Source organism: Trachurus japonicus, chromosome 16 (genome assembly GCF_045865225.1).
Source record: "Trachurus japonicus isolate A0001 chromosome 16, Traja_1.0".
Taxonomy (NCBI): domain Eukaryota; kingdom Metazoa; phylum Chordata; class Actinopteri; order Carangiformes; family Carangidae; genus Trachurus; species Trachurus japonicus.
Genome location: NC_140922.1, coordinates 35,766,464 through 35,789,868, shown reverse-complemented (window position 1 = coordinate 35,789,868; position 23,405 = coordinate 35,766,464). Strand labels below are relative to the sequence as shown.

Genomic DNA, 23,405 nt, shown 5'->3' with positions numbered 1-23,405 from the left:
CAGCTTAATGGGAGGACTGGATGGCAGACTGGTTCATGGGAAGAGAGGGCAGACCAGCTTAATGGGAGGACTGGATGGCAGACTGGTTCATGGGAAGGGAGGGCAGACCAGCTTAATGGGAGGACTGGATGGCAGACTGGTTCATGGGAAGGGAGGGCAGACCAGCTTAATGGGAGGACTGGATGGCAGACTGGTTCATAGGAAGAGAGGGCAGACCAGCTTAATGGAGGACTGGATGGCAGACTGGTTCATGGGAAGAGAGGGCAGACCAGCTTAATGGGAGGACTGGATGGCAGACTGGTTCATGGGAAGAGAGGACAGACCAGCTTAATGGGAGGACTGGATGGCAGACTGGTTCATAGAGGACAGACCAGCTTAATGGGAGGACTGGATGGCAGACTGGTTCATAGGAAGAGAGGACAGACCAGCTTAATGGGAGGACTGGATGGCAGACTGGTTCATAGAGGACAGACCAGCTTAATGGGAGGACTGGATGGCAGACTGGTTCATGGGAAGGGAGGGCAGACCAGCTTAATGGAAGGACTGGATGGCAGACTGGTTCATGGGAAGAGAGAGGACAGACCAGCTTAATGGAGGACTGGATGGCAGACTGGTCCATGGGAAGGGAGGGCAGACCAGCTTAATGGGAGGACCGGATGGCAGACTGGTTCATAGGAAGGGAGGACAGACCAGCTTAATGGGAGGACTGGATGGCAGACTGGTTCATGGGAAGAGAGAGGACAGACCAGCTTAATGGAGGACTGGATGGCAGACTGGTTCATAGGAAGAGAGAGGACAGACCAGCTTAATGGGAGGACTGGATGGCAGACTGGTTCATAGAGGACAGACCAGCTTAATGGAGGACTGGATGGCAGACTGGTTCATGGGAAGAGAGAGGACAGACCAGCTTAATGGGAGGACTGGATGGCAGACTGGTCCATGGGAAGGGAGGGCAGACCAGCTTAATGGGAGGACTGGATGGCAGACTGGTCCATGGGAAGGGAGGGCAGACCAGCTTAATGGAGGACTGGATGGCAGACTGGTTCGTGGGAAGGGAGGGCCGGCCGGGGCGTGGCCACAAACACCTGACATCAGTGACATCACAAGTGTTTTCTAAAAGGTCAAACCCCGACTCACTGTCGCTCTCTCTCTCTTTCTTTCTGTTTGTCTCTGTCTTTCGGTCTCTCTGTCGTCTGTTTCTGTCTGTCTCCGTCCTCTATCTCTCTGTATCTGTTCTCTGTCTGTCTTTCTGTCTATCTTTTTCTGTGTTTCTGTCTATCTCTGTCTTTCTGTATGTCTTTTTCTGTCTTTCTGTCTATCTCTGTTTCTCTGTCTTTTTCTGTCTTTCTGTCTATCTCTGTCTCTCTGTCTGTCTTTCTGTCTATCTCTGTCTTTCTATGTCTCTCTATCCTCTGTCTTTCTCCGTCCTCTTTCTCTCTGTATCTGTTCTCTGTCTGTCTTTCTGTCTATCTTTTTCTGTGTTTCTGTCTATCTCTGTTTCTCTGTCTTTCTGTCTATCTTTTTCTGTGTTTCTGTCTATCTCTGTTTCTCTGTCTTTTTCTGTCTTTCTATCTATCTCTGTCTCTGTCTGTCTTTCTGTCTCCCTCTGCCTCTCTGTCTATCTCTGTTTCTCTGTCTTTCTGTCTATCTTTTTCTGTCTTTCTGTCTATCTCTGTCTCTCTGTCTGTCTTTCTGTCTCCCTCTGTCTCTCTGTCTATCTCTGTCTGTGTTTCTGTCTATCTCTGTCTTTCTATGTCTCTCTGTCTCTCTATCCTCTGTCTGTCTCCGTCCTCTATCTCTCTGTATCTGTTTGTTCTCTGTCTATCTTTCTGTCTATCTCTGTCTATCTTTCTGTCTATCTCTGTCTGTCTTTCTGTCTATCTCTGTCTGTCTTTCTGTCTATCTCTGTCTGTCTTTCTGTCTATCTCTGTCTGTTTTTCTGTCTATCACTGTCTGTCTTTCTGTCTATCTATCTCTGTCTGTCTGTCTCTCTCTTTCGGTCTCTCTTTCGTCTGTTTCTGTCTGTCTGTCTCTCTGTCTGTCTTTCTGTCTATCTCTGTCTGTCTGTCTATCTCTGTCTGTCTTTCTGTCTATCTCTGTCTGTCTTTCTGTCTATCTCTGTCTTTCTGTCTATCTCTGTCTGTCTCTCTGTCTATCTCTGTCTGTCTCTCTGTCTATCTCTGTTTCTCTGTCTCTCTGTCTGTCTTTCTGTCTATCTCTGTCTGTCTTTCTGTCTATCTCTGTCTGTCTTTCTGTCTATCTCTGTCTTTCTGTCTATCTCTGTCTGTCTCTCTGTCTATCTCTGTCTGTCTCTCTGTCTATCTCTGTTTCTCTGTCTCTCTGTCTGTCTTTCTGTCTATCTCTGTCAATCTATGTCTTTCTGTCTCTCTATCCTCTGTCTGTCTGTCTTTCTCTTTCTTTCGGTTTGTCTCTCTCTCTCTGTCCTCTGTCTCCAGGTGGATTGGCGTCCGTCCCCGTCTCAGATCCGCAGCTGTGAGCTCAAAGGGAAGAACGGGACGGTAAGGAGCGTCCGTCCTCGTCTCTGTGTGTCTGATCGATCGCTGCAGCCTTCAGGACCGTCGTCAGAGTCCAGGGGACACATCGGGGTCTAATTGTCCAAACTCTGTCCACAGGTCGACTGTCCAAACTTTGTGCGAGTGCTGCAGCCGTTGAACTCCTCCCACCTGTACACCTGCGGCAGCTTCGCCTTCAGCCCACAGGAAGCTCTCATCGTACGTCCACACGACTCTGCTGCTTCAGTCCTACTCTGTCTCTGTCTCTAGGGTCGCTGGAAGTCATTTTGAGCAGGGGGTGCTGAAAAAAAATTGTTTTTTTTAGGACGACACCCCCCCCCCCCCTCCCATTATGGAGAAATAAACTCCCAACCGACAGAACGTACGGGGAGCCCTGATGCGAAGCGTACAATTCAGAAAAAAAACAAACAAATCTGCCCACGTTTTGTGTCTTATTAAGTCTTATTATAATAACAAACTGGTCTGGATTTTAATAATCATTGGCGCTATAAAGTGTCCTATAGATCTAAATAGACTAAATGTAAATAAATAAATACAGGGAAAAAACAGATGATTATTATGTTGCTTTTAATTAAACTTAACAATAATGCAATAACGAACCAAGACCTAGGCCTCTGTACCATCACAGTCGATGACACGCGCAACTCTGTTGTCTCAAAAATCCATTTAGGCACACCACATGGAATTATTATCCAACTATTTACACGTTGTTTAACAGCTCTCCTCATAGGGCTGGGCGAGACAGCCTAGTAGCTATAGTAAAATCTCCGATTTTTTCATTAAAAAAAATCAGTTTCAGGATTTCAATCGTTTTTTCTTCCTAAATCCGTTATGCTGAGAAAGTAACTTTTCAATAAACTTTCTCTAGTTTCAAACTGACAAAGTGACACAAATACAAGGTAAAAACCACACAGCCAAGAGCTGTTCACGTGAAAGATGACCAGATGACAAACTTACATGGACATCTGTGTGTGTAAGATTACTCATAAATAATTAATAGGCTACGTTTTTTTTTTTTTTTTCCCCAACCTCACTCTGGCCACTAGGGGTGCTGCAGCACCCCCACTTCCCATGTCTGTCTCTGTCTCCGTGTCCTCGTCCTCACTCTGTCTCTGTCTCCTCAGGACACTCAGACCTTCACCCTGTCCCCGAGCGGCGACGGCAAAGGACGCTGTCCCTTCAGCCCCTTCCAGAGGAACACGGCTGTCACCGTGGGTCAGTGAGACGCTCTGAAAAACACAGGGTCCTTAAACGCATCACGACCCCACACTGCAAAAACTCAAAACCTTTCCAAGAATATTTGTCTTATTTCTTGTCAAAATGTCTCATTTCTAGTCCAAACTAATCTCTTTCCACTTAAAATAAGACTCATCACCTAAAAATTAACTTGTTTTTAGATCATTTTCACTTGTTTCAAACTAATTTTCACTTGAAATAAGTAGAAAAATCTGCCAGTGAAAGCAAGTTTTTTGTGCTTGTAATAAGAAAGAAAAACTTGCTCCACTATCAGATTTTTCTACTTATTTCAAGTGAAAATCTGCTTGAAAGAAGTAAAAAGTGTCTAAAAACAAGCTACTTTTTAATGTGATGAGTCTTATTTTAAGTAGAATGAGATTTGTTTTGACTAGAAATAAGACAAATATTCTTGGTTAGATTTAGAGTTTTTGCTGTCACATAGAGATGTCACATAACACTTTATAAACTCCCTGACGGAGCTGGAGACAGTGAACGCAGCATCAGTATTGATCCAGTATTGATCAATTAAATGTGTGTGTGTGTGTGTGTTTGTGTGTAGATGGAGAGCTCTTCACCGCCACCACCAGCGACTTCAGAGGCGTCAAACCGGAGATCTCCAGACACCTGAGCAGAGGCCGAGCAGACGTCACCCAGGACGCGTCTCTCAATCTACTGGAGGGTGAGACCGGCTCAGACCTGATCCACTTCAGACCTGATCCACTTCAGACCTGATCCACTTCAGACCTGATCCACTTCAGACCTGATCCACTTCACAGTTAAAGGGACAACGAGGAGTTTCTATTTGGTTATAAAAAAGTCTGATATTAATGTGGATGAATCTCCGTTACCACTTGTTAATGGTCCATTTTAGATAAATCTATGGTTTTGTCTCTATGGTTATTTTGTTATTATTAGTGGTGGTGGAAATGCTGGGCGAGCCGACCAGCGTTTCTTTACTTTCGGTTTCGTGGCGAGTCATGAGAATAACGCCGCCGTATGAATCTCCGTTTATGGTGGGAACTACGACGGTATGTGATCGTCTTCCAACCTCTGACTTTAATTCTTGATGAATGAAAACATGAGTCTGTCTTGCGCCGGTCAAAGAATTTCACGGTGCGGAGGCTCATAAATGTAGTGTGAAAACACTTCGCTTTAACAAAACTCCTTGTTCTCCCTTTAAGCCCTGTTTACACGACAACGCTCGCGGATGAAAATGACAAAATATTTCATGGGATGTGCCTTTCGTTTAGACGGCGACGGCGTTTTCGGGGCTTGAAAACGCAAAAAAGTGGAACCACCCTCCAGAGTGGAAATCTGAAAAACGCTCCGCCGTTGTGTCTCCGTGTAAAAGGTGAAAACGCTAAAACGTCTGCTCCGATCGCTACGACCTGTGGAGGACACGGAGAGCAATAATATGATGGCCGGCGTAAAGCCTGACGCAAATCAAGAAGAACGAGCTACAACAGTGAATTCCACAGACTTTTGCGTCGCAGATTTCCTCCCCAAAAAACGCTAAACGTCTAAACGTGAAAAAAAAAGTGAGAACGCAACAACGCCACTTTTGCGTTTTCTGTTCAGATGGTTTCCGTGTAAACGTAGCCTCAGTCTCTCTCACCAGACGTTTCTCCAGAGGGTAAAGGTCTGGCTTGGATCCTGGCTGTTCGGAATTTTTCAACCAATCACAGTCGTCGTTGTGGGCAGGGCCACAGCATGTTACTGGGGGGAAACAGGTTTTGGTGTTACAAACCCACCAAAATACCACAATAGTGACCAAAATAATTGCATTTTCATGCCATGTTTTGTTGTGTGGCGTTGTTGGCTTCGTAGCTCACTTAAGTTTTCTTGTCTGTAACAACATCTCTGTCCCGTCTGTCCGTCCTGGGTGATGATCCCTCCTCTGTTGCTCACCCTGAGCTTTCTCCTGGTTTTCCCTGTTAAAAGGGTTTTCCATGGAGTTTTTCCTCAGTGGATGTGAGGGTCTAAGGACAGAGGATGTTGTTATGATGGGATGTAAAGCCCTTTGATACAAACTGGTGGTAGAAACGGGCTATACAAATAAAATAGCTCACTGAAGACGATGGGCCGAGCTTGATGGATTAAACCGGTCGGCAAATAAACCAGGACGTCGTTCTTGGAGCAAACGGTGTGAACACACTCTTTAAATATCTTTGCAGTCTCGCAGTTCCTCCAGCTCAGTCCACAGAGACGTCAGCCGTGTCCTCCAGCTTCTGTCTGGTCTTTGTGATGACTGACAGCTCTCTGACATCACTTCCTGTCTTTCAGACCCGACCTTCGTCAGCTCGTCGTACGACTCCGGTGAGAAGAAGCTCTACTTCTTCTTCAGCGAGGTCGGGAGAGAGTTCAGCTTCGTGGACAAGCTGCAGATCGCCCGCGTGGCCCAGGTCTGCAAGGTGAGTGGGGGGCGGAGCCAGGGGGGGGGGGGGGGGGGGGTGGTGGTGGACAACAGACAGGTGAGATGGTCACGTGACCGTTGTGTCTCTGCCGCTCCGGCAGGACGACGTGGGAGGAGAGAGGACGCTGCAGAAGAAGTGGACGTCCTTCGCCAAAGCTCCTCTGCTGTGTCAGTCTGCTCGCCAGCTGCCGTTCAACGTCCTGCAGGACGTCTTCACCCTGGGGGGGGACGGGGGCCACGGCCCTGACACGCTCTTCTACGGCGTCTTCACCTCGCAGTGGTAGGAGGAGCCTGAAGGCCTCGGCCAATCAGCTGATGATGATGATGATGATGATGATGATGATGATGATAGAGCAGTGTAACAGAGAGTAAGGACAGCATTGGTCCAATGGCAGCGCCTCCTGGTGGAGGAATATGGGTTTTGTAAAAGAACTGACATCTCTGCATTGTTGGTGAATGAGCAGTGTGGTGTTTTCAATAATTTAAGGACATTTATAGATCACCCACGTTAATAGAATCATTGAGGATCCTTTACAGATAAACATTAACACATAGGCTGGTAAAAAAAAAAAACACATAAAAAACAGTTGTCTGCATGAATGTTTCAATCTACATTTTGTAATAAACAAATTCTAAGTGTAATTTGATATGACCAAGACACCTAAAAACAAAACACGGCCGTTTTCATCAATTTACCAGCAAGTGGGCAACACACATACATTGGAGTGAATGGGTTTTCTGGGCGCTTTTGCAATACCCACATCCTGCCACTAGGGGCGCAAAACCCTTAAACCCTTAAACCCTTAAACCCTTAAACCCTTAAACCCTTAAACCCTTACCACGGGAGTCAATGGAGGTGTCCTTACTCTCTTTTACAGTGCTCTAATGAAGACGTCTCTGTGTCCCCAGGTCGTCCTCTCCTCACTCGGCCGTCTGCGTCTTCAGGCTGGAGGACGTGAGGACAGCGTTCGACGGGAGCTACAGGACCTTCAACATGGAGACGAACCAGTGGAGCCCCCTGCTGGGGAACCACCCCTACCTGGGCAAGGTGAGGGGCGGGGCCTAGAGGTCAGAGGTCAGAGGTCCAGTTGAGTTTTTTAGAGAATGAAATGAACAGGTTCAGGTTGGAGCAGCAGGTGAGGTCACTTCCTGTAACTGTTTCAAAGTAAAAGTCCTCCAGCATCGTCTTAAGTTATGTTATTGCTAGTATTCTTCTTCTTCTTCTTCTTACCATACATGAAAAAACACCAAACTTTGCACAAAGCTCCAGTCTCATGCCAGGTTTACTCAACTCCAAGCACATGTCAATATTCCTCAATAAGCATCTGAATTTAAAAAACTGTACGTGCTACAGTTTTGCAAATTTCACCCAAAATGTTGCCCCAATGATTTAAAAACTACAGATTATAAAGCCCATCATTCTGTTTTTTTAAACTATAAAACTTATAAACCCTTTCTTCTCCCACAATTTTTGTTCAACTGACACCACATTAGCTGCGACTGCATCTTCAGACCGTCCTCCACAAAGTCACCACCCGGCTTTTTGATATTTTAAACATTGAGCCTCCAGTGCATGAAAACGTTTGACTGGAAACATAAACCAGCCAATTCTTGATAAATACATATCTTAATATTTTAGAGTCATGGTTGATAAAGTTTGCGAAATATCAGGATTTTATGGATTTTCTAGAACATGTTGAATTCTGCTCTCATGGGAACAATTGGAGTCAATGTAAGAGTGACATTTCTAAACATCACATTTTCTCTTATGAAGCAAAAACCTTATTGTTAAAAACAAATCAACAACGTTTTCATGCTGTCAAAATGCAATTTATGTATTATCAGATTTTTGTCTTGATAACAGAATTTTTGACATTTTAGAATTTTTTTAATCTACTTTGACAACTGCTGCCTGGTCGGTGACTCCCCACACACCAGGTTTCACTTCCAGACAGTTATCTCAGTGAGTCAGGAGCTGGTTCTTGGTGTCAGAGGATGTGGGTTTAAACCTCAGCTGAGACAGACTGGGCATTGTAATCTTCTTGTTGTCTTCCTATTTTGTTTCTCTTTCCTAACTTCCTCTTGTGTTCGGGTCACCAGTGAATAAACAAACAACGTTACCAGACAGAGTTGTTTTAGAGGGAAATTCATGTAAAACCACTGATGCACGTTGCCTTCAGGGACAGTTTTTCATCAACAGTCTCTGTATTTCCCTCTAAAACAACTCTGTGTGGTAACGTTGTGTTATTATCTCATAGCGTGGTGAATGTGCAGCTCACAACTTGTCCACCAGAGCGTTGTGGAGTTGTTGGATTGTGTATTTGATGAGTTTGATGATGAGGGAAACCAAGAAATCCCATGAGCCTCCGTAGCGTAGCTCTGAGCAGCTCACGGCTCTGCTCCGCCGTTCTAAAAATAGCTTGCACCGACATTAAAGGTAACTAACCTACTGCTATGACTACAGGGATTATGGCAATGGGACAATTTGACAAAATGTTGAACTATCCCTTTAAGCCAAGGGGTATACTGAGAAAAAAGGCCCAGGGGCCCACACCAAAAACTATTAAAACCAATATTTTCATGGATAGGAAGCCTAACAATGTAACCAAGAGAAGAAAAATAGATTGGATGAAAAAATGAAAATTTAGTGTATTTTACAGCTGATTTAAAGGGACAACGAGGAGTTTTGTAAAAGTGAAGTGTTTCCTCACTACATTTATGAGCCTCCGCACCGTGAAATTCTTTGACCGGTGCAAGACAGACTCATGTTTTCATTCATCAAGAATTAAAGTCAGAGGTTGGAAGACGATCACATACCGTCGTAGTTCCCACCATAAACGGAGATTCATACGGCGGCGTTATTCTCATGACTCGCCACGAAACCGAAAGTAAAGAAACGCTGGTCGGCTCGCCCAGCATTTCCACCACCACTAATAATAACAAAATAACCATAGAGACAAAACCATAGATTTATCTAAAATGGACCATTAACAAGTGGTAACGTAGATTCATCCACATTAAAGGGATAGTTCAACATTTTGGCAAATTGGCCCATTGCCATAATCGCTATAGTCATAGCAGTAGGTTCGTTACCTTTAATTGTCGGTGTAAGCTATTTTTAGAACGGAGGAGCGGAGCGGCAGGCTGCTCAGGGCTACGCTACGGAGGTTAAAGGAATTTCTTGGTTTTCCTCATCAAACTCATCAAATACACAACCCAACAACTCCAAAAGGCTGTCGTGGACAAGTTGTGAGCTGCACAATCACCACGCTATGAGATAATAATGGAACGTTACGAGACGGAGCTGTTTTAGAGGTAAATTCATGCAAAGCAGCTGATGCACGTTGCGTTCAGGGACACTTTTTCAGCAAGCAGACTCTGTATTTACCTCGAAAACGGCTCTGTTTCGTAACGTTCCACTATTATCTCATAGCGTGGTGAATGTGCAGGTCACAACTTGTCCACGAAAGCGTTTTGGAGTTGTTGGGTTGTGTATTTGATGAGTTTGATGAGGGAAACCAAGAAATTCCCTTAGCCTCTGTAGCGTAGCTCTGAGCAGCCAGACGCTCCGCTCCTCTGTTCTAAAAATAGCTTACACTGACAAATAAAGGTAATAACGAACCTACTGTTATGATTATAGCGATTATGGCAATGGGCCAATTTGCCAAAATGTTGAACTATCCCTTTAATATGAGACTTTTTTATAACCAAATAGAAACTCCTCGTTGTCCCTTTAAAACACGGGTAAAAACTGACCCTAACACCATAGATGTAGCAGAAAGCTAACACAAGTCGAAGGCTAAATGTGTCCAACATCGCCTGGCCCCGACCACTGCTGGGAAGCAGCGTTGATTTTTGGCTCTAACTTCCTGTCTGTTGTCTGTTGACCACTTCCTGTCTGTTGACCACTTCCTGTCTGTTGACCACTTCCTGTGTGTTGACCACTTCCTGTTCCTGTAACAGTGCGGACTGGGCGGAGCTACGACCAAAGACAACGAGCTAGCGGAGGTGAAGAAGAGTTTCCTGACCAGCGCCGCGGTCCAGCCGGCGTCCGGCGGTCCGGTCCTCGTCTCCTCGGACCAGCGGTACAGCAGAGTGGTCGCCATGAGAACCACGGCGGCTGACGGCAAACAGCACACGGTCCTTTACCTGCTCACAGGTGAGAGTGTCACACAATAGTGTATGATCCTTTTCTACCAGCAAGTAACACCATTGAGAAAGACACGGGACAAGTGAATAGTAGTATAGTGTTCTTTTACTTTCAGATTCTCTTTTAAAAAAGTAGTAACACAGCTGTTAAAAGGTGGATAAAACAGTTCAGTCTTTAGAAAAGGGAGGAGGGGGGCTACTTAAGTTCAAGGCCTGGGGTGGATGGATCAAGCTTAAAAAACGACTTATTCCCACCTGTCACAAGAGGTCAGAGGTCAGAGAGTTGTCTGGTGAAGCTGAGGACGAGGAGACAGGTGAGACAGGTGAGACAGGTGAGTTGAACCTGTCTGTCCACCGTGTCTCTGCAGAGTCTGGTCTGCTGCACCGAGCCGCGCTGTCGGACCGAGGAGCTCGAGTCCTGGAGGAGGTTCAGGTGTTCACACCGCCGCAGCTGGTCAAGAGCATGGTGCTGTCCCCCAGCAAGGTGAGAACACCTGTAGACACCTCACAACACCTGTAGACACCTCACAACACCTCACAACACCAAGAACACCTGTAGACACCTGTAGACACCTCACAACACCTGTAGACACCTCACAACACCTGTAGACACCTCACAACACCTCACAACACCTGTAGACACCTATAAACACCTCACAACACCAAGAACACCTGTACACACCTCATGACACTTCACAACACCAAGAACACCTGTACACACCTCACAACACCTGTACACACCTCACAACACCTCACAACACCTCACAACACCCGAGATCACCTGTAAACATCTGTACACAGCTGTACACACCTCACAACACCTGTAGACAACTGTAAACATCTGTAGACACATGAGAACACCTATAAACACCTTGAAACATCTGTTGAACACCTGTAAACATCTGTAGACACCTGTAGAGGCCTTAAAACATCTGTTGAACATCTGTAAACACCTCTAAACACCTGAGAACACCTTAACACTAGAACCGCCAACATTCCATGTACTCCTAGAACCGCCAAGAGGTCATTTTGACCTCCATTCATTCTAATGCAAAAACGGTAAATGGACTGCATTTATATAGCCATATATATTATATAAGCAGCCAGACACACAACTCAAAACACTTTATAGTAATGCTTCACATTCATATACATACACATACTTTACAAAAAATAACAATAGTCGTTGCTAGGCAACCAATATAGACGACTCATTAATTTCCTATTTTTCGAACAGTGTGTGTATATAAAAATTTTCAAAATTGTTACAAATTTCTGAATTCATGTCCATTTCTCATGAGAGCAAGGGACTGTCACTGTTATGTTCAATGTTTATGAGTAATGTTCATTTGTTATCTGTTTGACACCTGTTTTAACTGTTTGACAACTTTCTAATATCTGAACTCGTGTTGTGTTGTGGGATGAGGTCAAAATGACTAACTAACTAAATAACTAACTATCTAACTAACTAACTGACAAACTGAGTGACTAAATGGACATTCTTTAGCCCAGATTGCAATGATTGGAAAATCAGTTTTATATTTTTTTATATACATACACTGTTCGAAAAATAGAAAAATAAAGAGTCGTCTATATTGGTTGCCTAGCAACGGCTATTGTTATTTTTGGTAAAGTATGTGTATGTATATGAATGTGAAGCATTACCATAAAGTGTTTTGAACTGTGTGTCTGGCTGGCTTTATAATATATATGGCTATATAAATGCAGTACATTTAGCATTTTTGCATTAGAATGAATGGAGGTCAAAATGACCTCTTGGCGGTTCTAGGTAAAATCACTCTTTTTTTCGTTCTCTTTTATACTAGAATCGTGAAAACGCATAAGATGATGTAGAACACACTTTTAGGAAAAGTCACCGACTGGGAGACATAGGGTTTTTACGCAAACAGAGTTACATGCATTTTAAGAAGCGAGAGAGGTCAAAATGACCTCACGGCGGTTCTAGTGTTAAAACATCTGAGAACACCTGTAGACACCTGAGAACACATATTAACACCTGTAGAAGTCTTAAAACATCTGTTGAACATCTGTAAACACCCGAGAACACCTTGAAACATCCGTTGAACATCTGAGTTCACCTGTAGACACCTGAGAACACGTGCAAACACCTTTAAACATCTGTTGACATGACACCTGAGAACACCTGTAAACATCTATAGACACCTGTAGAGACCTGTAAACACCTGTAGACACCTTAAAACATCTGTTAAACACCTGAGTTCACCTATGCACACCTTAAAACATCTGTTGAACACCTGTTAACACCTGTAAACATCTGTAGACACCTGTAAACACCTGAGAACATCTGTAGACGCCTGTAAACACCTGAGAACATCTGTAGACGCCTTAAAACATCTGTTGAACATCTTTAAACACCTGAGAACACCTTAAAACATCTGTTAACACCAGAGTTCACCTGTTTGTAAAAACGGGCTATACAAATAAAATTGCCTTGCCTGTAAACATCTATAAACACCTGTAGACACCTGCAAACACCAGAGACCACATGTGAACACCTATAAACACCTAGAAACATCTGTTGAACACCTGTAGAAGCCTATAAACACTGAGAACACCTTAAAACATCTGTTGAACATCTATATAAAGACCGGTGGACACCTGGTCCACGTCAGGTCCCAATATTTACGCACCGGCCATGTTGAATACTGCTCGGTGTGAATCACCTGAGCCTCCCCTGACTCCGCCCCCTCTCCCCTCTCCCCTCTCCCCTCTCCCCTCTCACCTCTCCCCTCTCCCCTCTCCCCTCCCCCCTCTCCCCTCTCCCCTGTCCCCTCTCCCCTCTCCCCTCTCCCCTCTCCCCTCTCCCCTCTCCCCTGTCCTTCAGGGCGTGCTGTACGTGGGGACGTCTGGCGGCGTGGCCGGCGTTCCCGTGGCCAACTGCTCCGCCTACAGGAGCTGTGCTCAGTGCGTCGTGGCCAGAGACCCGCTGTGTGGCTGGAGCCTCAGCAGCAGCGTCTGCAGCCGCGTGGATGGCGCCGCCCAGGACATGTAGGTGGAGCTAGAGCAACACACTCAGTCGTCATGGAAACTGAAGCTCTGTATGGAGCTAGAACAGTCTCATAATGAATAAATGCACACAGAAATTCATAAATGCACAAAAAAGATTCACAAATGTATTTGGGGATTTGTATGTACATGTGACTCAAAACACAAATACATTTTCAATGCACACACAAATATGTTTCATTTCATATGTAAGTAAAAAATATTCACATATAAAAAATAAGATTCATAAACATATTTCCAATGCACACACAAATCTAAAAAAAAATCACAAATACATGAATGTTAAAGTATTTGCAATCTTCATCAAATACGCATTTGGGGCTTGTTACATTCATATATGAACTGTTGGACCTGTATTTACAAAGTGCTTTTAATTTGTAAACCTCCCTGCATTTGTGTGTGAAAGTTTTGAGACTCCTCTGACGTGAATATTTTTTACTTACATATGAAATGAAACATTTTTGTGTGTGCATTGAAAATGTATTTGTGTTTTGAGTCACATGTACATACAAATCCCCAAATACATTTGTGAATCTTTTTTGTGCATTTATTAATTTCTGTGTGCATTTATTCATTATGAGACTGTTCTAGCTCCATACTCTGAAGCCCTGAGCACTGACTGACAGGCTGCGTCTCTCCTCAGGGTTCAGGACCTGGACGGCGGCGGCGTGGACGAGAGATGTCAGCGCCAGACCAGAACCCAGCAGGACACAGGTAACACTGACAGGAGACCAGGTCCAACAGGTGTTGTAGAGGGAAATACAGAGACTGTTGATGAAAAACTGTCCCTGAAGGCAACACGCATCAGCGGTTTTACATGAATTTCCCTCTAAAACAACTGTGTGGTAACGTTGTGTTATTATCTCATAGCGTGGTGAATGTGCAGCTCACAACTTGTCCACCAGAGCGTTGTGGAGTTGTTGGATTGTGTATTTGATGAGTTTGATGATGAGGGAAACCAAGAAATCCCATAATGAGCCTCCGTAGCGTAGCTCTGAGCAGCTCACGGCTCTGCTCCGCCGTTCTAAAAACAGCTTGCACCGACAATTAAAGGTAGAACCTACTGTTATGACTATAGGGATTATGGCAATGGGCCAATTTGACAAAATGTTGAACTATCCCTTTAATTAAACTAAAAAATCTATATCTATCTATCTATCTATCTATCTATCTATCTATCTATCTATCTATCTATCTATCTATCTATCTATCTATCTATCTATCTATCCATCCATCTATCTATCTATCGTTCTATCGTTCTATCTATCTATCTATCGTTCTATCTATCTATCGTTCTATCTATCTATCTATCTATCTATCTATCTATCGTTCTATCTATCTATCTATCTATCTATCTATCTATCGTTCTATCTATCTATCGTTCTATCTATCTATCTATCTATCTATCTATCTATCTATCTATCTATCTATCTATCTATCTATCTATCTATCTATCTATCTATCTATCTATCTATCTATCGTTCTATCTATCTATCGTTCTATCTATCTATCTATCTATCTATCTATCTATCTATCTATCTATCGTTCTATCTATCTATCGTTCTATCTATCTATCTATCTATCTATCTATCTATCTATCTATCTATCTATCTATCTATCTATCTATCTATCTATCTATCTATCTATCTATCTATCTATCTATCTATCTATCTATCTATCTATCTATCTATCGTTCTATCGTTCTATCTATCTATTGTTCTATCTATCTATCGTTCTATCTATCTATCTATCTATCGTTCTATCTATCTATCGTTCTATCTATCTATCGTTCTATCGTTCTATCGATCTATCTATCTATCTATCTATCTATCTATCTATCTATCTATCTATCTATCTATCTATCTATCTATCTATCTATCGTTCTATCTATCTATCTATCTATCTATCTATCTATCTATCTATCTATCTATCTATCTATCGTTCTATCTATCTATCGTTCTATCTATCTATCTATCTATCTATCTATCTATCTATCTATCTATCTATCTATCTATCTATCTATCTATCTATCTATCTATCTATCTATCTATCTATCTTACAGTTTTTCTCAGTCGCTTTGGTGCTATTCTCACATCACTTTTAACATTTGCACAACACTTAGTGCATTTCTCAGAACAATTATTGCAAACTGCAAAACCTAGTGGATGACCTGCAAAAGTGCGTCACTTGCTCAAAATGGATTGTCCATCCCTCAAAAGCAAGTACTCATGTCAATGAAACTGTCAGTGCCGTCAAAATGAGAAGTCCTGACACCATCGTTTATGAACAAGATAGTCAAATGGCTTTGTCATGTTTTCATTCGGACACTTTATTCTCTAAGTGTTTTCCAATGCAAAAAGTGATGATACTATCTGAAAATGCTCAAGGCAGCACTATACACTACTTGTAGCCATGTGAAAACTACAGTAAAGTTACACATTACTGTATTTAGTGGAGATACTGAATATGTATGTTTCACATTTCTACTGCATATGCTCTTTGCAATTCTGATTTGTTCACAGCATTGTGCAAAGGAAAAATACACTACAGTCATCTACAACAAACATAAGAAACACTCTTTGGGTACAACTTTACGTAAACAATGTTGCAGTACATATAGTACTGTAACTGAACCTACATAGTACTGTAAATCATTCCTGCACATCCAGACGTTCCAGTCACATTTTCATCTACATCACTCTGTCAGTTGTAGCGATTGAAACAGATTCAATATTCCCAAAGATACAGTAATGTCATCCTTACATTGTATCTCTTTCAACCTTATGCCATTGTTTGTAATCACCGTTGCACAAATGTCTTGTTCTTGTAGCAGAGTAAAAAGGGCTCAGTCTCTTCCACCTCTGTGAGGTTGTCTTGTAATCCTATGTGATGCAGAGTAAAATTACAGTAATGTACAGTACATGTACTGCATCAACCATTATTACTGTAGTGTACAATACTGTAAAAGTGCTTCCTACTTGTAAAATGCTGTAGTACAGTACCGTACTGTAAAGATGGGAAATCTTTACTGTGGTTGCTGTAATACATTACAACACAGTAAATATGTTCTCTAGTGAAGCTGTAAGTCTAAATGTAAATGTAAAAAAGTTCTTGTCCCACTGTATCTTACAGTAATGCCTGACACAATGACAGCAGTGCAGATTGTTTAGTGCTGAATTACTGTCCAATACCATACATACCTGTTGTTCCTTACTGTAAATGTTTGAATAATTGAATTCACAGTGCTTCTCCCAACATTTAAAATTAGTTTGACAGATTATGAAAACTAGTTCAACAATTTTGTATGTAATGACTCAAGCAATGAAATGAGGACTATTAGTTTTATAGGGAAAGACTATTCAGCGTTCAAAAGTATAGTTCATTTTGACTGACATGACATAAACAAATTATAATGTTGTAAAACAGCAGAGAATTGTATGAGAGCAACTGATACATGTCCAAAAGCATTTGCATTTGTTCAGAGGAAGGAGAAACTGCTACTATGATGTGGACAAATGACTACATGTTGTGGAGGTTGAACTAATAGTTATGAGAACTTTCATTCTGATCTGAGAAAAGCACCAAAGCGACTGAGAAAAACTGTATCTGTCCTGCAGACGTTGTGGTTCGTCTGAATGAAGTTGTGACCCTTCCGTGTGTGAAACCGTCCAACATGGCCGCCCTCAGCTGGACCTCGCCCCAGCTCAGAAAGCTGTCGGAGAAACTCTTCATCCAATCAGCTGACGGCAGCCTGAGCTTCCTGGCCTCCGCCGCCACGCTGGGCACCTACCGCTGCCAGGCCGAGGAGGCCGGCTTCAAGGTCATCCTCTTCTCTACTGATACAAACCTCTGAAACTGAAACTCACTGAATCTAACACTTTCCATAACGCCTGTGTGATGTATAATGTAGCATTTAGATAGATAGATAGATAGATAGATAGATAGATAGATAGATAGATAGATAGATAGATAGATAGATTTCACAGGAGGCAATTGGTGATTTTTGGAGACAGAAAGATTAAATATCATCTGGAAGTCACCAAAACTTCACTTAGCTTTACTGCTATGGCTGCCGTTTGCCGCGAAACGCCGATAGCGACGGGCTAACTTCTGTTAGCCTGTCTATGGAGTTTTACATTATACGTTAGCATGAAGCTAGCGGACTTTATGCTTAACATCTCTGACAATATGTTGCCTCAAATACGTTGTTGACTTAACTTAGAACAGATGTAGACATCCTTGTTAAGTTTATCCAGGTTTAGTTGGTGTTGTGGTCTACTACATAACTTTATCCAGAGCAGACACTTCTCTCGGTTGAGATGTGGCTTGGGAAAAGGTAAAAAAAAATACACCCCGTGGCCTCTCGGGATACCTAGTGTCGGAGTTGCATGTACCCCACATGCAAAAACATGAAAAAACATATAAAAACGAATGAAAACTGACTAACTGCAATGCATTTCAATGGACGTGGAGGCAGAGAATGTCCGAGTGTATGGGCTAGCTATGGCTCATTGCGTTTGGGGGCGTGGCTTAGCCATAGACCAGAGCGGCATTTTTATGCAAATGAGAATGACTGATGCATCCTGGGTAATTTAGGGGCAGCATTGAAAAGTTCAGCCTAACTGGCTTGACAAACTAACTAACAGAAAGTTGTCTATTAACAGGCTATTTCCAGACAACACTGAGCCAAAACCTCCCGCTGATTCCACCAAATACGTGTAGATGTCTGGGTCAGACATTTCTGGCCACTGTGTGGAGTCATTGATCACTGTGGGAGGCTAAAGGAGCATACCGCTAGATTCATTCATTGTCATTTTTCAAGATAGCGTGAGCGGTGGGTTTCAAAGAGGGTGTCAAAATAATTATGAGACATAGTGCTACAAAAGAAACACAAAATAAAACATTCAAATTGATTGTTAGTTAGTCTACGCTCCATCAAAACACAAAAAGCCACTGAGTGCAATTTAAAAATGCCGCGTGCTGCCCCTAAATTACCCAGGATGCATCAGTCATTCTCATTTGCATAAAAATGCCGCTCTGGTCTATAGGTCAATTGTATTTTGGATTTTAAAATGCTTTGTAAAAATAAAATGAAACTAACCTTGAACCCTGAACCCTAAAGGAGGTGGTGGCCGGCTACGTAGTCCGCCTGGTCGCTCCGCCCCGCTCCGTCCGCCCCTCCCCCACGGTCGCCGACGACAACCACCACGACCACGTGTCCGACAGCAGAGACAGAGACAGAGACGAGCCCTTCGAGGACATCACCACGGAGGATCCTCTGGTCCCCGAGCCCTCAGGAGGAGACCCAGAGGAGGACGGGACGACCGCCAGCAGCAGCAAAGATGGCGGCGGCGGTCTGAAGGACCAACGTGACAGACCCGTGACCTCCAGGAGAGACAACCATCAGTCCTGGGGGGAACCACCAGCGGTCCACGTGGCCCCTCCGGGACAGAAGAGCTACCACACGGAGCTGGTGGTCGTCTCGCTGCTGCTGGTCGTCTGCCTCGTCACCATGGCGACGGGAGCTCTGCAGTACCTGCTGCTGCGCCGACGGAAAACCGAGCTCAAAACCAATCCTCTGGTCGAGCCGAACCCCGATCCCGAGGTGAAGACGGAGTGACGGGGGTCTCACTCGGTTCGGTGGTTTTCTAACAACTGGTTTTCACATGGACGGTTGCTAGCTTACACTGCCAAAACTCAAAATCTTACCAAGAATATTTGTCTTATTTCCAGTCAAAACAAATCCCATTATACTTAAAATAAGACTCATCCCATAAAAAGTAGCTTGTTTTTAGACACTTTTCACATCCAATCCAATTTTATTTATATACTAGCACGATTTAAACAAACACAAGGTTTCCAAAGTGCTGCACAGCAAGATAAAAATACAATAAGTAACACAACAGAAGCACAATAAAACAATGGACACAATAAGACAAAATAAAATACGATAAAACAGAATTAAAATCAATGAGATAAAAGAGATGTGGTTGTAGCCACCCTAACTTCCCGTTTATCTGGAACTAACCAACTCACCCAGTTGATGGACTGAAAAAAAGTGTGTTATTATTTAGTAACGGGACTTCTTGAGTCAAGTAACGGTGCATTTTGTTGTCAGTAGCTACCAACGGTAACGGTGTTATAACAGGGGAAACAGGAACTTTTTTGATTTACTTACTGAAAAAAGTAGCGCAGTTAGCAAAGCTGTTATTTTATACTAACACCGTTATCCCATCACTGGTTAGCACACAGAGTTCAAGCAGCAGGAAAATGTTAGCTTAGCTACATCCAGAGCTAATAATTATGTTAGCTTAGCTTCATTGAGCTAATAAATATGTTATCTTAGCTTCATCCGGAGCTAATATAAAATGTTAGCTTAGCTACATCCGGAGCTAATAAAAATGTTAGCTTAGCTTCATCCAGAGCTAATAATTATGTTAGCCTAGCTTCATTGAGCTGATAAATATGTTAGCTTAGCTACATCCGGAGCTAATATAAAATGTTAGCTTAGCTACATCCGGAGCTAATAAAAATGTTAGCTTAGCTTCATCCAGAGCTAATAAATATGTTAGCTTAGCTTGAGCTAATAAATATGTTAGCTTACCCAGATAGCACACATACGTCGTGCCGACGTATTCCCGACGCATCAAGTTCCGTCGCCAAGACGTCGCATGGAGAGCGTTTGCTAATTGGCAAGATATCGCCGAGACGTCGGCCTTTGATCGAGCTCGACCACCGGCCGACGTCTCGGCGATCAATAAAAGCAGGAGCGGGAGCGCCAGGCGCTCCATATATTTAGCCTATAAATAATTCATACGACCTTTATTCATTTAGGTCGGGCCTTTTGAACTAGGTAGCCTACAATATTCTACAATCCTACGTAATAAATAAATAAATTATAATCCCTGTGTGCTGCATGTACAATTAAGAGGCAAAAGTCAAGTTTAAAAAAACTTTATTCATGCTTCACTCAGGTTAGGCTACAAAACAGCATAAATTCAATCAATAAAACCGTCATCAATAGATTATAACTTGTGAGTCCTCTTCATCAGCATCTCACTCCTCGAAGGCTCCGCTGGCCCCTGACGAATCAAATGGCATTAGGCTCCCCCCTCCTCATTTCATCTGCAGAGGCTGAGAACTGCGGTGAGGAAGAAAAAGAGGAGAAAGATGAGCAAGAGATGTCAGGGCCAGAACAGCAGAGTCACGGAGTGTCTACACGTACAAAGTGTGTGTGTGTTAACGATTAGAAATGACTGAAGAGGGACAGGTTTTATGGATATGACGTGCTCAAATAAATCAATAACAAAGTCATTCAAAAAACACACTTTTGCGTGTCTGGTTAGCGCAAGCACAATGATCTACTATGAGTAATATGCTAAATGACAACAGCGCAAACCGCAGTATTTAAATGAGGGTTTTGCGCGTAACCGTTTCCGCCATGGAGAGTGTGGACAGAGAGCTGGATGGATACAAACGCAGAATAAAAATTTGATCCGACGCATTAATAGAGAGAGGGACAAATAAACATATTGTGGAGCTGCAGCATAAGAAAACCTCAGCAAAGGGTGAGCTGCTCTGATCAGTGTTGAGCAGCAGCTGCAGGTAACTGGGAGACCTGCTGTCATTCATTGAGCTGGAGCTGCGCGCTATGGCACAGAGCTCAGGTGTGGGACACTCAGGCCACACTCGGATCTAAACGCGCTGACCAGAGGGATCAGACGGAATGAAAGCGGTGACGTCTCTCAGCCCCGGTCCCAGAGCTCAGCAGCCAGGTACTGGAGAGGAGAGGAGAGGAGAGGAGAGGAGAGGAGAGGAGAGGAGCGCACTGGACGAGAGAGATGCGGCGTGCGTAACGGCGCTTAAATTACTTTGATCGCATGATCAACAAAGCTATTTAACCATCTGAACACAACTACTGGGCTCATCATTCATCACATGTAACAGCTTGGCCTGATGGTTTTATATCGCAAAGCAGCAGAGGACAACGATATCGCTGCTTTCCTGTGCGCACTGCGCAGCTCTCAATTTAAAGGGCAAGACGGCGTGGTTTGGCCTTTAACTCGTTAATCATTCCATTAGTCCAGTTTCTCCGCGAGCCGGTGCAGGTGTCGCAACGCATCACCTGACGGCGATTTTTACAAATGTATTGACTGATCGATAACATGTTAGAGGCTATAGACTATAACAAAAACAAAAAATGCATCAAATTTTTGGGTATGCCAGCTTCCTCTGTGGGTGGCACTGGCACACTCGTGGCTATACGCCATCTCAGCTGCCTACAGCTGTTGCTGTTACTGTTTTTAACAAAGACGAAAACAGCGCTTGATTACTGAAAGGCAAAGCCCGTGTGACCACATCAAGGTGGTTGTGTCCACACACCCGTACTGGTTTATGTGACTTAAGGTGACATGTCGGCGCAGGAGGGAGTGGGAACGTGGATGCGAGCCAGTCTCCTTCAACCATGCACGGAAAAGGAGAATGATAGGAAAGGTTTTTCTAATTTATTGAGAAACGATGCCCAGGTCAGCAATGCATGACAATAAACATGTGGTTCATTTGTCCCCTCAAGTTACATAAACCAACACAGCGTGGACACACACAACTCCGCTGACGCCGGTGATGTGTAGAAAAAGTGTTTCCATTACACTTTTGCGATACAAGTTTGTATCGATTCGTCTCAAAAACTAAAAACTTTTTTGCGATATTTGAGAGTTTTTTAGAAATGTAGGTGTTTCCATTACCAGTTTTTAATTTCGATATTTAGGTTTTGCGCATTTCAAGGGGTAATGGAAACGCACCTAGTGACAGTTTCCTCATCACTAAACTTGAACCACCATCCTCCCTCACTCACGTCGTGACGACAGGACAAAGCCTTTTGGACATAGGCTACCTACCTTATATTGTAGCCGATATGCTGTGTTTTCCTCTCTGTATGCCTCTCGTTTCAGTTTTTGCCCCGGTCAATCATCTGGTGCGCATCCGCTGTTTATCAGGTGCTTGCTCACTCGCTCACTGCTCTGCGAAGTAAAAAGGAAAGAATTGGTAAAGAATTAAGGAGTGCTGGAGTAAACAATGTGTCTTATTTAATGACCAGTGAGATGACAAGTCTTCGTGGTTGCTGCTCTGTGCAGTGTCCGGTCTTGTCATAAATCACTGACAAATCAACCTGATTAAATCTCAGCAACATCATGTAAAACTTCACTTCCCTGCCTGCCACTTCTTTCTGTAATTTTGATAAGCATACACATTTGTTTTTACCAATTTCAATTGTCTCAACAGTTAACCAGAGTAGCCTAATATCATTCTCAAGTCAGCTGTCATAAGCGCGAGGACAAAAATGTAGCCTAAAAAGCGTCTGCTATCTATGTAACCATGGTGAGCTCCAGAGACCGAGTCTCCCTCCTTCACTCATCCGCACACCAGCGCCTTGTGCCCGGGCAGCAGGCCGGCCAGCCCCCCCTCTAGTTCTGGAGCATTTTTTTTTTTTTTTTTTTTGCTTTGACAACGGCTTACCGGTCCCGTCACTTCTACCTTTTTCCAGCCAGATAACGTCCAATAGAGGGGAAAAAAAAGGACTTAACATTTTATTGGTGTCGGCTGTAACCGTTATGTTAGGATAACTAACGTTAAGTTAAACTAACGTTAACGCCAAATACAGTTATAAATAAGCTGGCACCTGTGCTGGTAGCCTATTATTTCGACCGCGTTGTACCTCGCCACTCACCGGAAACCTTTAACTTTTACAAAATAAACGAAATAGGCCTAACTTTTCTCTTTTTTTTGGCAATATATCCCAAGTAACTTACCTGAAACGCACTCCGTCGACGTGTCTGGACCAAACTGACAGGAGGTCCCGCCGTCTGTGGGCAGGTCTGCGGCCGACTTAAAGCCGACGCACCAGAGACGTTGAGCTGGCACAAATGAGTATCAAATTTGAAGATATTCGCCCATGGGCCGATGCTTGACAGATGTTATAAATTATAGGGCCGACGTCCAACCTCAGGCCGACGTCGGCCAGACGT

The 23,405-nt window shown here is 43.5% G+C and overlaps 1 protein-coding gene across 1 annotated transcript in view; it reads left to right on the top strand.

Moving 5' to 3' along the window:
• Window positions 1–19,898, top strand: part of LOC146972816 (semaphorin-4B-like) — a 28,239-nt gene extending 8,341 nt beyond the window's left edge. The window contains exons 3-15 of the mRNA XM_085803183.1: window positions 2,457–2,519; window positions 2,634–2,732; window positions 3,659–3,749; window positions 4,330–4,449; window positions 6,054–6,181; window positions 6,285–6,463; window positions 7,093–7,231; window positions 10,147–10,342; window positions 10,701–10,816; window positions 13,199–13,362; window positions 14,024–14,094; window positions 16,998–17,200; window positions 18,503–19,898. Of these exons, the coding sequence (XP_085659309.1) occupies window positions 2,457–2,519; window positions 2,634–2,732; window positions 3,659–3,749; window positions 4,330–4,449; window positions 6,054–6,181; window positions 6,285–6,463; window positions 7,093–7,231; window positions 10,147–10,342; window positions 10,701–10,816; window positions 13,199–13,362; window positions 14,024–14,094; window positions 16,998–17,200; window positions 18,503–19,000 (2,067 nt within the window). The 3' untranslated portion in view covers window positions 19,001–19,898. The remainder of the gene's footprint in view (window positions 1–2,456; window positions 2,520–2,633; window positions 2,733–3,658; window positions 3,750–4,329; window positions 4,450–6,053; window positions 6,182–6,284; window positions 6,464–7,092; window positions 7,232–10,146; window positions 10,343–10,700; window positions 10,817–13,198; window positions 13,363–14,023; window positions 14,095–16,997; window positions 17,201–18,502) is intronic.
• Window positions 19,899–23,405: the final 3,507 nt, after the last annotated feature.